The sequence below is a fragment of the Trachemys scripta genome, chromosome 3, assembly GCF_013100865.1.
Source record: "Trachemys scripta elegans isolate TJP31775 chromosome 3, CAS_Tse_1.0, whole genome shotgun sequence".
In the NCBI taxonomy this organism is placed as follows: domain Eukaryota; kingdom Metazoa; phylum Chordata; order Testudines; family Emydidae; genus Trachemys; species Trachemys scripta.
The window spans coordinates 14615501-14630899 of record NC_048300.1 but is presented as its reverse complement, the minus strand read 5'-3'; the positions used below and the strand labels follow the sequence as shown (position 1 = coordinate 14630899).

The 15399-nt window shown below is 39.9% G+C and overlaps 1 protein-coding gene across 4 annotated transcripts in view; it reads right to left on the bottom strand.

Annotated features, from left to right (window-relative positions):
* Positions 1 to 1749: 1749 nt before the first annotated feature.
* The window catches only part of MACROD2 (mono-ADP ribosylhydrolase 2), a 1283788-nt gene continuing 1270138 nt past the window's right edge, over positions 1750 to 15399 (bottom strand). For 3 of the 4 annotated variants that reach the window (XM_034764159.1, XM_034764162.1, XM_034764161.1), the window contains 3 exons: positions 10597 to 10683; positions 7174 to 7242; positions 1750 to 2575 (listed from right to left, as the gene is read on the bottom strand). In XM_034764159.1, coding sequence (XP_034620050.1) covers positions 7181 to 7242; positions 10597 to 10683 — 149 coding nt within the window. In that variant the 3' untranslated portion in view covers positions 1750 to 2575; positions 7174 to 7180. Of the gene's footprint in view, positions 2576 to 7172; positions 7243 to 10596; positions 10684 to 15399 lie in introns of those variants that run through there. The other variant, XM_034764160.1, reaches the window with a different exon arrangement.

Genomic DNA, 15399 nt, shown 5'->3' with positions numbered 1-15399 from the left:
CAACTTGAATCAGCCAAACACAAATGTAGGGACAGAAGGAAAATAACATTTAGGGCTGGGGTCCGTGTGGGGCCCCGAAGATACCTTCAGTCGAGCTAACAGGAATGGAAAAGGAAAGAGGCATAGAAGCGTCTAAGGGTAGAGGAAGGGATATCCCATCTCCTAGAACTGGAAGGGACCTTGAAAGGTCATCGAGTCCAGCCCCCTGCCTTCACTAGCAGGACCAAGTATTGATTTTGCCCCAGATACCTAAGTGGCCCCCTCAAGGATTGAACTCACAACCCTGGGTTTAGCAGGCCAATGCTCAAACCACTGAGCTATCCCTATTCTGACCCAACATAGCAAGTACAGTACAATCCTGGCACTGTTTTAATAGGAACTAACAGGATTAATTACATCTGAAACCTAGTTTCTTTCAAAGTTAATCAGGCTCAAAGTGAAATATCTACTAGCCTCCAAACAAAAATCCAAAAGCCTTGGAAGCCCCCGCCCCGTGTTCCCTAACAATGCCACAGGAAGTGACTGCAGACAATGCCCTCCTCCCCCCTGGGCTCATCAAGCGGCTCCAATGCTAGAGGTACATAAAAGCAGGTTATTGGAAGATGTCAGGCACTGCTAGTGGCCGCATCCCCACAACAAATCTGGAGGTCTTGTTTTAGATCCTGGTTTGTCCCGTCATTATTTCTAAACAAACTGCAAATGCCAGCAGCCGTCAAACTGTTTATATACATATAGAGCTCACAGTTATATCAGTGTGAATTTGGCACAAATGCATTGATCAGAATAGGGCCAATACATTTCAGTTTCTTTTCACTTTTGTTTTGTTTTGTTTGCAAGCCAATCAGTAATCATTTCAGGATTGGGGGGAAGAGTGTACACATTCAAGCAAAACCAGAAGCTCGGGAAAAAAGAAAGAAAAAAAGCTCTAATTGTTTTTAACACCGTTATATTTTGCAGAACATCAAACCCTGGACACATGCTGTGCGTTCCTTCAGTCTTGTGTATCAATTTCATTTACAGTACTGTTGAACAAATGTACATAAGCCCTCTTTTCTGAATGCAGCACTTGCTGGCAGAACAAATGACATATGGTAAAACATTCTTAACCAAATAACTGTTAATTGCATTTTTAAAAATCATGCATATGCAGTAGAAAATATGATGAGGGCTGACACAAGGTACGGTAAATTTGTGAAAGCCATAAACTATATTTAAAGATGTGCTGGATGCAGAATGCCTGTTCTCCTCCATTACTCACAGGCTGTGCAAAATATTAGTTGCCCACGGGTACTTTAAATACCCACTTAAAACAATTATTTACTTTTAGAAGTGCAAATCCCTAGAAGAGAAGAGAATTGATGCACTAACTGCATTAGGTCATTGTGGCATTACTTTGCATCACATGCTGTGCTATGACCAGATACAATGCAAAGGATATGCTAAGCATACTCAAGATTTAAAGAGATCAGCAATGGGCAATAGACGTCTCCATTCTCCCGGTGAGCAATACAGCAATACAACATCCAGAAGCATCCAGATTTCCAAGCTTATAGTGTGAAGCAGGGGTCGGCAACCTTTCAGAAGTGTTGTGCCGAGTCTTCATTTATTCACTCTAATTTAAGGTTTCGCGCGCCAGTAATACATTTTAACGTTTTTAGAAGGTCTCTTTCTATAAGTCTATAATACATAACTAAACTATTGATGTATGTAAAGTAAATAAGGTTTTTAAAATGTTTAAGAAACTTCATTTAAATTCAATTAAAATGCAGAGTCCCCGGACGGGTGGCCAGGACCTGGGCAGTGTGAGTGCCACTGAAAATCAGCTCGCGTGCCGCCTTCGGCACACGTGCCACAGGTTGCCTACCCCTGGTGTGAAGCATAGGTTGGATTCTACTGTGCACTAGGAAACACTTCTTCTAGCTCTTTTACTATCTCCATAGTAGCAAGGGTCTTTGTTCTAAAAGCTCTAACTATTTTCCACTGACACTTGCAGTCAGGAATTCCTGACTGATGTTGCTGGAGGTGGGCACTGTGCAATAACTTCACTATGAATATAGTGATAGTTTGGAACAGCTGTTCTTAAAATTCCTAAGATACACAGTGTTCTGTGGTTTACGATGCTTTGTGGCAGTCCACGTCCTCAAACCAAATCCCCAAATTTATCCCAGAGAATACAAAAAAAAATCCCATTCCCACCAGTTGCTTGGATGATTTGCCCTCATTGGGAAATGAGATTCAGAGGCTAGTGATAGAGGGGGGGAAATAAGCATCTCCAATATTACACAGGACCTAGAAGTTGTTGTAATTGCCAGGACAATGCAAAAGATTGTTTGAAGTGGGACATCATGACCAAAGTAGGGAAGCTTTTTCAGAAAAACCAGGTTTACAGAACAAAATGCAATTGAGAATTAAGAGGAATTAAAACAAAGATTCATTTTCCCTTATTTCCCTGCCCCTCCCATCCCATGGGGCACCTTCCGATGCGCTTTCTGCCGATAGTTAGAATGATGCCATACAATGCTAATGACTGCCGTTCACGTTTCACCTCATTGTTCTCTTCTCTCACATTGTTCCTCTGTGATGGGGAGAGAAAAAACGATATAGTTCATTCACTCAAAATCAAAAGTTTTCAGGGACCCAAATGGCTAGCTGGGTCTTTTTAACACAGTTTCCTAACATCTCTGTTGCCAAAGACATGTGCAAAATATGGGAGGCAGGTAACATCATTAAAAAAAGACACTATTATTTCTATAGCATCACATGTGTGGACAGCACTTTATAAATACATAGGCAGGCAGGGTGTTATCACTACACAGAAATACTTGACTAGTTTAATACTTGCTACCGTTCTCTGAGCTAATTACTAAATCACGCTTTCAAGCCGTCGTCTGTATATGAAATTAGTATCTGAACCACTTTTGGTGCCCACGGCTCCATGCAAATGCTAACTCACAAGATATTAGACTAGGTGGACCATTGGCCTGATTCTGTTTAGCAATTACTCTTTCAAATCTCTGGATAGGAATGATGGCCTTTTCCTGCCCTTCCATATTTATTGTACTAGAGCAGTGGTTCTCAACCTGCGGCCTGTGGGCTGCGTGTGCCCCAATCAGCCCCCAGCTGCGGCTGATGTGACATCCTCAGGCCACACAGGTAGGATTGCATGCGGCCCACATAACGCATTGTGGGCTGCATATGTGACCCACACTGGTAAACAGGTTGAGAACCACTGCACTAGAGAGTCAAAGATAGCAAGTTTATTCCATGACACTGAAAGCAAACAGGTAAGGAGCAGCAGAACCTTTTCTTTTCTCCATCCTGCAATACCCATGACCTACAAGGATGCTTCCTCCTACTCTCCCATCTTGTGTCTGTCAGTGATACACTGAACCACAACTGACCACACAAAGACACACCTTTCAGCCACAAAGCCAGCACCTCATTCCACCCCCTCCCCCGGATCATAGCCCATAGAGCTGCAAATGTATGTAGTGGTTTACATTCATTAAAAAAATTAACATGGTTTTTTCTGCACAAATTTCCCACCTGCCATTGTAAGCACTGCAGAATGAATTCCTCGTGCCAGTGCCGTAGAAGTATTTGATAACACAATCCTCAAACAGAGCTAAAATACAAAGGCACGAAGCAGCTGTGATTTTGGCACTAGCAGCAACAAGGTGGGCAGGAACCAACCACGGTGATGTTATGGCTGTAGTCCCAAGCGTACCTGTATGCATTAATGGTGCTGGCAGCTGGCACTATTGTGTTGTCACAGTGATTAGAAATTTAAAAATTCCATAGATTCCAAGGCTATAAGGGATGCTGGTGCTCATCTAGTCTGACATCCTGTATACTACAGGCCACGGAACTCCTCCCAAATAATTCCTAGAGCAGATTTTTCATTTTTTAAATCAAAATGCTGAATAATGTGTCTTATGTTTGTTGACATCAAGGGCATAGTAATCATGATAGAGTTCTTAGGGATTTTTGATGTGCATTTTGGGAATAGTGTACAGAACAATCTTGAAATAACAGTAAACCACTGTCCCAAAGATATCTGCTTGGTCCTAAAGATCCTAGAGAGCTCAGAACCTTTACGGTTTAACAAGATGATCAATTTTTCACTGTGTGGACCTGGCTGCTTGCAATTAAAGCAGAGAGGCAGTATGATTTGGGGGACTGAGCAAACAGCTGAACATAATTCATGCTTTAGTTTTAATCCTGGATCTGTCATTAAAATACTACAGAGACTGGGCAAGTCACTTCACCCCTCCGGCTCAGTTTTCTTCTCTGTAAAATGGGGGCAGTACTGCAGTACCCCTCACATTGTAATTGAGAAAATTAAGTAGCTGAATGCTAAATACTGTATTATTCATGTGAGCTTCACTTTCATAGAGCAGAGTTTAAATGATCGCATCCCAAAACATATGCATGTACTAATTTTAGTGAGAAAACAAATTTCTTTCCGTTTATATAAAAGCAGTTCTAGCTGATAAACATATTTTTAAAATCAATGACGGTATTAGCCTTTTAATCTATTTTTAAATGGTAAGCGTGTTAACAGAATGCATAATCAGAAGCTAAAAAGGGTGAAAAAGAAAGGGAGAGCTGGAAAAGTTATTCTTTGATGGTTAAGGTGTTTCTTTACTTTTGCTTCACTACTTTTTAATGGAGATCCCAACAGCCATATTTCTCTCTCTCATGCAACATGGCAGCATATTGTCAATATACTGACAAGGACAAAGGGGTATACACAGTAATAAGACCTTGCTTTTTAAATCTCTGACACAGCTGCCGCTGTTGTAAAGCTTCTATATTTGGTCTGGAGCTACATGAAATCCCATTACGAGCATAAATAACACATCTGGCTGTATATGATATTGGCATCTGATAATAGCCCTATACAGGGGGAGAGGTGTGTATTAATGCTTTGAAACTGCATATCTTCAGCGGGGATCAACATTTTCTTTTGTAATTGGGGTGTGCCAGGGACTTTTTATCTCTAGCAGATTACTCGTTTTTATGGAGGAGTCAGATTGTTTATTGTCTATGAACAGAACTCTTCTTTTCCATTTCTGCTGCAATAACAATTGTGCACTCGTGCAATGGCACCATCATTCAGTATATAAAGCAGTAAAGCTCCAAAAGGCAGCCAACTGACTTCATCCATGTTTTACAGCAGTCTAGTTAGAAGTGACGTTAGGCATTGTAGAGCCAAGGGCATAAAAGCCTCATGACACAAACCTGTTGTTCCCAGAATACAGATGTCAGAGAACTGAACTTAATTCCAACTAGTATAAAATTGCTTTTCATTTTCCTAAGCAATGACAAAAAAACAAAACAAAACATTCACTCAGTTACTCTTCCATTGCTAATATTGCTGCTATCTGGGTTCTGCTGATCTGAGACCATACACAGTCTAAATACAGTAATTCCTCACTGAAAGTCGTCCCGCTTAATGTTGTTTCATTGTTACGTTGCTGATCAATTAGGGAGCATACTCATATAAAGTTGTGCAATGCTCCACTCTTACCTTGTTTGGCTGCCTGCTTTCTCCACAGCTGGCAGCCTCCCTACGGCCCCTCCCCTCCAGCAGACTCTGTGAATCAGCACCTTCCTCCTCCTCCCCCCACCTCCTGCCCGCGGCAATCAGCTGGCTTGCGGCATTTTGAAGGCAGGAGGGAGGAGGAAGGAGCTAGGACTTGGCGTGCCTCCCTCCTCCCTCCCCTGCCTCCCAAACGCGGCAAGCCAGCTGATTGCCCTGGGCAGGAGACGGGGGGAGGAGGGAGGACTTGGCGCACCTCCCCCCTCCCTCCCTGCCTCCCGAACGCGGCAAGCCAGCTGATTGCCCCGGGGAGGAGGAAGGAAGAGCCTGCACCCCAAGTCCTCACTCCTCCCTCCTGCCCCAGCTGTAATGGAACCTAACCCCCTCATTTACATTAATTCTTATGGGGAAATTGGATTCGCTTAACATCATTTCACTTAAAGTCACATTTTTCAGGAACAGAACTACAACGTTAAGTGAGGAGTTACTGTATATTACAGTTGCAGAATGCTGCTATATGATTTATGTGACAATTAATGTCACATAATTAATACTTTCCCCACGTGTTGCTTTTTCTAATTCTGTATATTCTAATTCAGGTGACCAGATAGCAAAAATCTGAAAAATCGGGACACTTTTGGGGTGGGGTGGGGGGTGAAGGGATGTAATAGTTGCCTATGTAAGACAAAGTCCCTAATTTCGGGATGCAAAAGTTCATAACATGTCAAAATAATCTATTATAATAAACGTTGATGGGAAAAGGTATGAAAAGGAGACAGAAAAACTAAATGAAAAAACCTAATGATGTAGTTAAAGGACTATGTTAAAATCATTCTTAGTAAAAACACAAGATGTGGAACTGGAAATTAATGAACCAAAATTTGTGTGTCTAATATTGTATTAGCCTAATTGGGCTGTTCTATCCACCACTCCCTTTCTGGGTCCTGAAAGAGACGTGAGGAGAATATGGAAGAACAGAGAGAGGCTGCTGGAGCAAGCTTTACCATCATAGTTGCTACCTCACTCGGTAGCACATTGGACCTTTTTTATCCTAATCCTGAGGGACGTCCTGACCAGACCAGGCCAGAGAGATGGACCCAGATGACATCACCCTCTCTACCAGCTCCAGCTGAATCCCAACCACCACCTGGGATTAAACGGGATTGGACTTTAACAGCAACAGCAGCAGCTCCAGCTCATCTCATTTAACGTCTGCTCTTGTCCCCAATAGGACCATTATTGCCATCTTTGATACCATCTAAGGGACTGTCAAACAAGGTGTGTGTGTTTCCTTCTAAAAGCTCTCTCCAGCTAAGGGAACACGAATTCCTGTTAAAATGAAAGCCTTATTTAATGCTTTGCATTTCAAATGCTTTAACTGTTTTTCCTTCTTTTCTATATCTTTAGTAAAAGGTTAAAAAGATTTTTAATGGTGTGTTTGCCATGGTACTAAGCAGGCTGAGGTCTCCGTACACCAAATCCCAGACCTTGTTTAACATTGTTTAATGTTAGACAGTGATTGGGTAATGTTTACACCTTTGGGCCATTAATACAACAGATCTTTTTTTCAAATGGAATCTGCATGGCTATGCATACTTGCAGTGAGACACTGGTCGTAGGAGACTTACCTATTTGTTAATCTTCCGGCTGCATTTCTGAATGTTCATTTATACTTTCAACCTGACTATTCATTTCAGCTGAAAACAAAACAATAGGATTGTCAAACTTCAGTCAAGTTCATGCTGGCAAGTAATAGCTGCTCCTAACCTAAGGGAATAGAGCGCTAAATTATCTTTGCTGTAAGTCTTTGTAGCTTTCTCTTATATAAGATCTTCTTAATGGTTTCATTATTTAATGTAGATTATGAACAGTTCTGTAATAAGATACCCATCAAAATTATTAGAGAACCTCTGAATCTAGATTCCCCCCAGACTTTTGGTCTAGATCTGAATTTTCACAAAGTCTCTATAACAGCCCAAACAAAAATCTTGGATTTGGACACCTCAAACTTTGGGGAAAGTTTGGGTCTGGATTCTGACCTGAAATGTAGAATTTGGACCCATTGCTAATTATATCACAATTAAATGCTGATCTCAAATTTTTATGGTTCAATTAATGTAACATTAAATAATAATAAAGCATCATACACTTTTCATTAAATATAAAAAACAAGGTGTAATTCAAAAGGAAGGCTGTCTCACTCTCTCTACAGTGCCAAAGGAATCACAGAACATACGGTACAGGAGATTTGTTCATGAGGGCCTAGCTATACTTAAATAAAATGGGATGATTTCAACATGCACTCTCAGCCTTTGTTCGGAACTGCTTTATTTTTGTGAGTTTTAATGAGACTCTATGGTAAACTCATTTTTGTAGCTTATTTTTATGGTAGTATTTAAGTGTTCGGTATGGGCATCCATTGCTGATAGTTGGAGTCTCTCTGGGAAAACCTTAGCATCCAAATGAAAGTTTTGAAAAATGAGCAAAAAGGAAAATATGTTCTGCGTCTATGCCACGGGATGTGAACCTCCTTCTGACTCAATATCACGTCAATACACCTGGTAGGATTTTGATGAGTTATTTGTGAATGATTCATCATGCGTATTCAGAACAGACACGGTAATAGCTCCTTTGGTGTATGGAATGAATGTGTAATAGGAAAAATATCCACTCCAGATTATGGAGAAATGATGCAACATGTGTTTAGCTATGGTTTGTGGATTATTCTTAATAGGCTTTTGCATCGCAGAATTGGAATGCCTAATAAAAAAACATTAAGGAAAGGAGTCATTGTGCATGTGCAGTAGCAGCTTTTTCAAAACCTCAAAATGTCAGCCAATTGAATGTGGTTGTTTTTCTGAGAATACCAAAAGACCTAGTTCATATTCTAGACTAATTACTTGTGAAATTTAATTCATTTCCTTTTTAATTAAATGGATGTTTAGTTATATCAGACCAAAGCATCAAAAACCGGTAAGCCTGCCTTCATTTTTTATCCTATGACAAGCAGCCAATCATCTCCCTGTGGACAGTGCAATCCTGCTGAGATGCGGGGGAACCGGGGGGCTTGGGGATGCTGATGGGGAGATATACTTCATATTTATCAGCTACCTTTTGGGACAATTGTGGAGCAGCACTGCAGGCTTTAACGACAGTCCCATCCAATCCTTCTAGAGCCAGACTGAAGGTTGCAACAAGGACTCAAGGATTATAGTGCAGAACAGGGGAGTTCTACAGGACTTCACTGCATGGAGACAGTTCAGAAACTGTACATTAATTTCACTCCCAGGCAGAAATCTTGACTGGAGGTTCTCTGCCAGAAGTGGACATTGTCAATGCCCTGGACAAAGAGGACGCAATGGATAATGCAAGAGCAAGTCCTGAGAAGTGCCAAGCTCCCATAAATCTGATTGACGTCTGTTCCTGCAGTGGTGCTAGTAAGCCCTGCTGTAACAGCAAGAGTGCTATCCCTGTCCCCTTGATGTTACTGGGAATTTTGCGGTGAACTTTAATAGGGCCAGGATTTCACCCAGGGTTGGAGAGATTCTAAAATAATCAATGGGTCATAATACAGTAACCTAACCTTACAAGTGTCATGGAGGGGATAGGTTAAGGGCCTAGGGTGTTTTGTTCTACGTCCGAAAAGGAGCACCTCATAAGTCTGAGGCTCAGCATCACAGGACAAGTTGAGAATTTCAGTGAGGTTGAACATAAACTTAATGAACATCAACTGGGAAAGGGATTTTAAAATAAATGAAGATGGGAATTTCCCTAGTGTTTCTCTGTACAGTTTCTCCAGAACTGTCCCTTTAAATTTTTGTGATTTTGGGCCACTCCTCTGAGTCACTAACACTTCTCCCTCCAGCGGTGGGCTCCTTTGTGGCTCTCAACATTACTAGAGAAAGATTTCCCCCTAGCTGGAGAAGTGAATGCATTTCCAGTCAGAGGAGAGGAAAAGCTTCAGAATAACCAAGCATATGACCCATATTACTGAAAGCACGGCAAGTGCCATTGGCTATGATAGTGTGCCTTGGAGGTGGGGCATCCTCTCACAAAGAATGAAACTATTTGATACAGGGCAACTAGTCAGGAGTGGCAGTTTATGATCTAAATAGAGAAGATGGATAAAAGGGGAGGAAGAGAAACCTGTTGGTGGTGGTGGTTTTTTTTTTTTTTCCAGAAAGATTTTTGTGTTTTATATTCCCAGATTACCAATGAAAGAAAGGTGTTGAATTAAGCCACTAATTCCAATCATCATTAGTTTCTTCAGATATTTTCTAATAAATATTTAATCCTTTTTATATTTTTTACTTATATTCCCATATTATTAAGGAAGCAGTGCATTTATTTATGGTCAGAGTAAAGTTGTTCTGTTGTGACAAAATATTCATTTCTTTTTACTTGAGAGTAACTTGCTTATGTTCTTTATAAAATTTGTGATGTCAACTGTTCATTTCCTTGCTTTTAATTGCATGGCTTTTGCAAATGGTGTGACAGGAAAATTGAAACAAAACTGAAACTTTGAAACGAAGTTGTTGGTTTTGGAATTTCCTAAGGTATCTTTTCATCTTTCTCTCATTCCTATTGTGTCAGTAAATGAAGATGCAGGGTTTTTAAAAAAAAATTAAATAAAAGGAATGGAATGGTCACCACTTTATTAAAGCAGTGAAATGAGTGAGCAAGCTAATAATGGCTGGAAACCAACATCTATGATCTCTTAGTAAGCTGTTGAAAATGGCCCTTTGGATGAGCCAATATTGAAAGCTATCTGATCTGTATATCCCAAAATATCAGCATTTATAAAGCACTTATCACTGTGGAATTGTACCTGAAATTACAAAACCCATGAGCTAGAATGCTACTAAAATCTTTATATGTTTTGAATTTTGTGAAGCAAGGGGACAAGAAACATTAGACACTTCACAATTTTTTTTAAAAAAGGAGCCATTTTCACACACACACACCTTAGATAGGCATCTCTGCTAGTTCTATCTATTTAGTCAGCATGCTAGCCTTGTTTTGTGTGATATTAAAACACCAAATAACCATACCATCATTACTTGAAATGTTTTCTGTGTCACACGGATTTTCAACTGTCATTGCCTCTGCAGATAGCTTCCCTTTCCCTTGTGCTTCTCCTAGAAAAATGCCAAAAGGGAGAAAACAACATGTACACTATCTGATTAATGTATAATTCTCAGATTCAATATTGCATTTTTTTGATAATCCACTGATATGCTATTAGCTGTATAGACTCTGATGTTCTGAGTGGTAGCCATTAAAGAAAAGGGCAGGGGATGTAGGGAGAGGACATGGTTTAAAGGAATTGCTCAAAAGTCTATATAGATCTGTGCTCCTTTTTTTAAAGTGGGATTGTTAAAACCACGGCATAATGTGCGATTTTGCCTCCCTGCCATTCTTTTCTGATCATTTTTGAAGAACCCCTTCTGTTCATAAAATGCAGTGTAGGATGGGGACCTAATCATACATTTAATGTTTCTCTATCTAGCAGAGTAAAAATAGATACACTAAGAGTTCATACACACTGAATAGTCATACACAACCTAGAATTGAAATGTACAAAAATGTATTTTGTGGCTGGATCTCAACATTTTTATCCCTTCTGCCTCAGGCCTGTCTGGAAGCTCAGATTCAATCTCCTAGTAATATTATAAATGAAAAACATAAACGAATTGCTTATGTTATTCCATTCATGGCTCTTTCCAAATTCTACCAATTAGTATTGCTGAGAGACCAATTTTTAGTTAATTTCCATTATGGCACTTTGGTATTTGGTGGCAACTATAAAGCTCATCATACCTACCCTGTGGCTAAGCTACAAGATTTCAAACGATTGGTTGCTAAGCAATTGAGAGAATTTGGTAGTTATCCTGAGATAGCAAAGTGTACCGAGTTTTGAAATATTTCAAAATGGAACACTTTTAAGTGGGAACAATTTATCTCTTCAACAACAGAGACAGAGAAAGAATTCTAGAGTCATATAAACAGCACTCCTCCCCCTTTCGAAAGAAGTCTAGGGAGGGTTTTTTTTTTGTATTTATGAGCTTTGAGGTTATATGTTTATTCTGTCCATAGACATGTATGTACCACTAACGTTTCTTCAATGAATTTGCTTTGCCATAGTACCTGCCAGAGACAATGCATTGTGATGGAGATTTTACTCTCCTCTGCAATGCCTGCGGTGACAATGTTAATCTTTTAAGTACCCTTAATTGCACTATTTATGGCGGTGCTGTGAATAAACACAAAAACAACAACCAATGAAGCAGAGAATACAAAACAAGAAAACATAACCAAGAAGCAGCTTGACAGGGATAGACTCAATTAGCCATTTGGATGGGGAAAACAGGCAGCATCTAAGTGTCCATGACTGAGCTGTCACCGACTACTTTGGAAGAATCCTTCTTGACTTAAAAACCCTTCAATGAACCATAATTTTAGCACTGCCTCCTCCTTCATAGTTGTGTAAATTAGCCCCCCTCCTAGATTAATGAAATGTCTGTAAACAGCTGTGAGTCTATAGTTTGCATGTCAGTGAAGTCCTGAAGTGACAATTTTGTATGCATGTTAAAACGTCAAGCCTTCTCCTGAGAATTCTGAATAGCAAATAAAGTTTTCCCCTTGAGGTTTGTTATACACCGATGAGCCTAAACTTCCCACGCACTTCACCCATCTCTGTCTTTGACTCTCATGAAGGACAAAACCATGTCATTCTGATGTTGAAGCATACACATATTTTGCCAGGAATTTGTCAAGTGCAAGACTGAAGGTGCACGTTCAAAGTCACTAGCCAATTTCTTCCAACAAAATCAATGTGAAATTTGGATTAGCATGAAAGCACTGTTTGATCAATGAAGATACACTGAATGGTCTTAATAGGGTCTTGCTACATTTTTGAACGGCTCATGGAAAAGGCTACTTAAAAAAACAAAAACTCAGAAAAACAATCATTCTGCAGTCAAAGCATCAGGCGGAGATTTCAGATGTTTCCTATTGACACTTCCCCAACATCTGATGTGTGTGTTTGGGATCCCTGCTAAATACCAACACATTCTGACTGACAGTTGATGCTTCATGCATCAGACTTTTCCTCCTTTAAAAGACTGTCTATTAACCAAATAAACTAGACATGATATGACAGGCTATGCCTTGGCTCCCAATTTCTATAACATTTAGAGATATCTAGTTGTGCTGGTATTGTCAGGCACTAAAGACATCTGTGTGAAGTTCACAGGTTCTCTCCCAAGAACTCCCATTAGCTAGCCAGCATGCCTGACTTCACTACACTGAAGAAAGGTTTCTCTGTTTGAATTTCAGAAATTCTCCTGTGTAGCTGGCAGGCATACAGCATTACCGGCAGTGTGCTGGGAAAAAAGATAGAGCTAAATTAAAGGAAATCTTGCTAATTGGGGTCTGGTCCAGCACGGGTGAAACCAGTGGGAGTTGAGGGCATTCAGAACCTCATTGCTGGCACGCTGCATCTTGCAGGATTTGGCCTAGAGAGAGACAGTGGAAAGAGGAGCAATAGTAGCAAATAATATAAAAAAAAGCCCACAAGAACTATTTCCCTGTTGTCTCTTTCACCTCCTTATTTCACAACAGAGCTTTCAGGGAGTTTTGGGTCATGCTTTATATTGCCAGTGGTAAAAATCATTGTCAGAAGCAATGTTAGGACCCAGTAGTCCACAGAGGAAAAGGTAAAGGGGAATTCAGAGCCTTTAACACATACAACAATTCTGCTGCAGGACTTGTAAAGTGGCTCTAGTCTCTATCTATTAGATCAGCAAGTTTTCCAAAGGACTGTGACGCGCTATGTAAATCTTCATTTTGTTCAAACTAACTTGCTAGTGTGTGTGTGTGTGTGAGAGAGAGAATGGTAAGCATTCATTATACTGATATGCCTGTGGAACAGGTATTATTCCAAACTGCTTCTTTCCTGCTGTGCAATAAAACTGAGTGCCACAGAGAAATGAGTCTATTTCACATAAACAGCTGAATCGGATCAAAACAAGAACCACCTCGACAAGCAATTTGTTCCGCAGTTGTTTTTTCCCCCCTTCCCCAGTTTGATTGCTGCTGCTCAGAGCACAAAGGAAAAGGTGTATTGCAGGGCTTCTAGCAGGAGATGAAAGATACTAAAATGGAGGGAGCCTGGGAGATACCACTTTCAATTCCAATTACCATTTCCAATTGTACTACTGACAGACTAGATTATCCTAACTCTTTGTAGGTTGGTTATATTACTAGGAAAGCAGTAAATGAAGTCAGGCATACAGTACAGGAAGGATGCTAGGATGTATGCAAAATGCCTCCAGCCAGCTTTTAAATACATAAGGCAAATGTTTTCTCAGAACTTGGAAAATCCCATAGGTATTCTTTTAAAAATGTTCTCTGTGGTTACAATGTGTCAATAGCTCCAAGCAGCTGCAGTTAAATACAATTATTTCTTTGAACAGATGAAGTACTAAATTCACCTGCAGTTCACTAAATTAAACTGAAGATGTGATGCATGAAGGAGAATACCCATTACTATAGTTTTTACAAGTGTATGGGTACCGAAAAGAGACACCGAGGCTGATTTTTCATGTTTTCTTGATAATCTAATAATGAAAAGGAGTAAATAGACCTCTTCACCCAAGGTATTGTGACCTATACATAATTTTGCATCTATACACACTGAAGATACTAGGTAACTATATATTCTTACAGACCATTGTATAGTGAAACCCATGAAACTTGTTATTACCAGAAGTCAATAGCTCAATTCGCTTCTGCTAGGCTGAAAATTAATCAAAGCTTTGCTATACGGATATTGATCAAATCATACATGGAGGAAAATTTACACGGATGCTTTCATATGAAATCAAATCAACTAGGCAAGTGTCATGACAACTGTTCACACACTATGGATTTGATCCAAGGGCCACTGACGTCACTAAGACGATTCCTAATGGATTTTGGATCACTGATTGAAACCTCAATCCTGAAAAGAACTCTGTGTAGGTGGACCTTTGCACCCATGCACTGCTCATTAGAGGGTCATGCACTAAGTTTATTAAAGCAAACTTTTTTTTAAATTGCTTATATTATTAAACAAACAATTCCAAGATCAATGCCCCCATTAAAATATCAAAGAAATAACATAATGGCTGCTCCTCCATTATGAGAACTCTGCCATTCTTCCTGGAGAAACATTTCATACACATTTACTTAACACATGAACATTTCTATTGTTTTTTAAAAATGTCCTGATCCTGTTTAACAATTATCCAAGGCAGATATTCAGAGACATGCTTGCTCCTTCCTCATCAATACTCTCTGCTTACTCATGTGGGGAAGAAATTGGACCAACTCCTGACATGGCCAGCAATTTAGCATTGTAATCCTGCCCCTCCCAAATTCACACAATGCACACTGGCAGTCCTGGCAATGGATAGGCATTAGGAGGTGGGCTTGGGATAGGGCCTGTGTGTTTCAGTGTGTCTCATCCCTCTTTCTTGGATTCTGTCTACTCCTGGAATACGTGGACCGGGTGGCTGTGCAGGTATGGGTCCCAAGGTAATGGTACTTTGAGGAAATTATTTGGAGTCTATTTTGGGAACAAGAGAAAAGATGGCAATAATAGGATGCACAGATTTGAATTTATGAAACCACACTGATTTAAACTGGAAGAGGTTATAATGTTACAAACACAGAATTATGATTTAAATTTGTTCCAAATCAAGTCAAAAAGTCAAAATCTTGAAAATGTTCATGAACCATAAAGAAAAGAGAAACCAGTTCAGGTCCACTGATACATTTTGTTTCAATTTTGATTATTTTTAATTTTATTT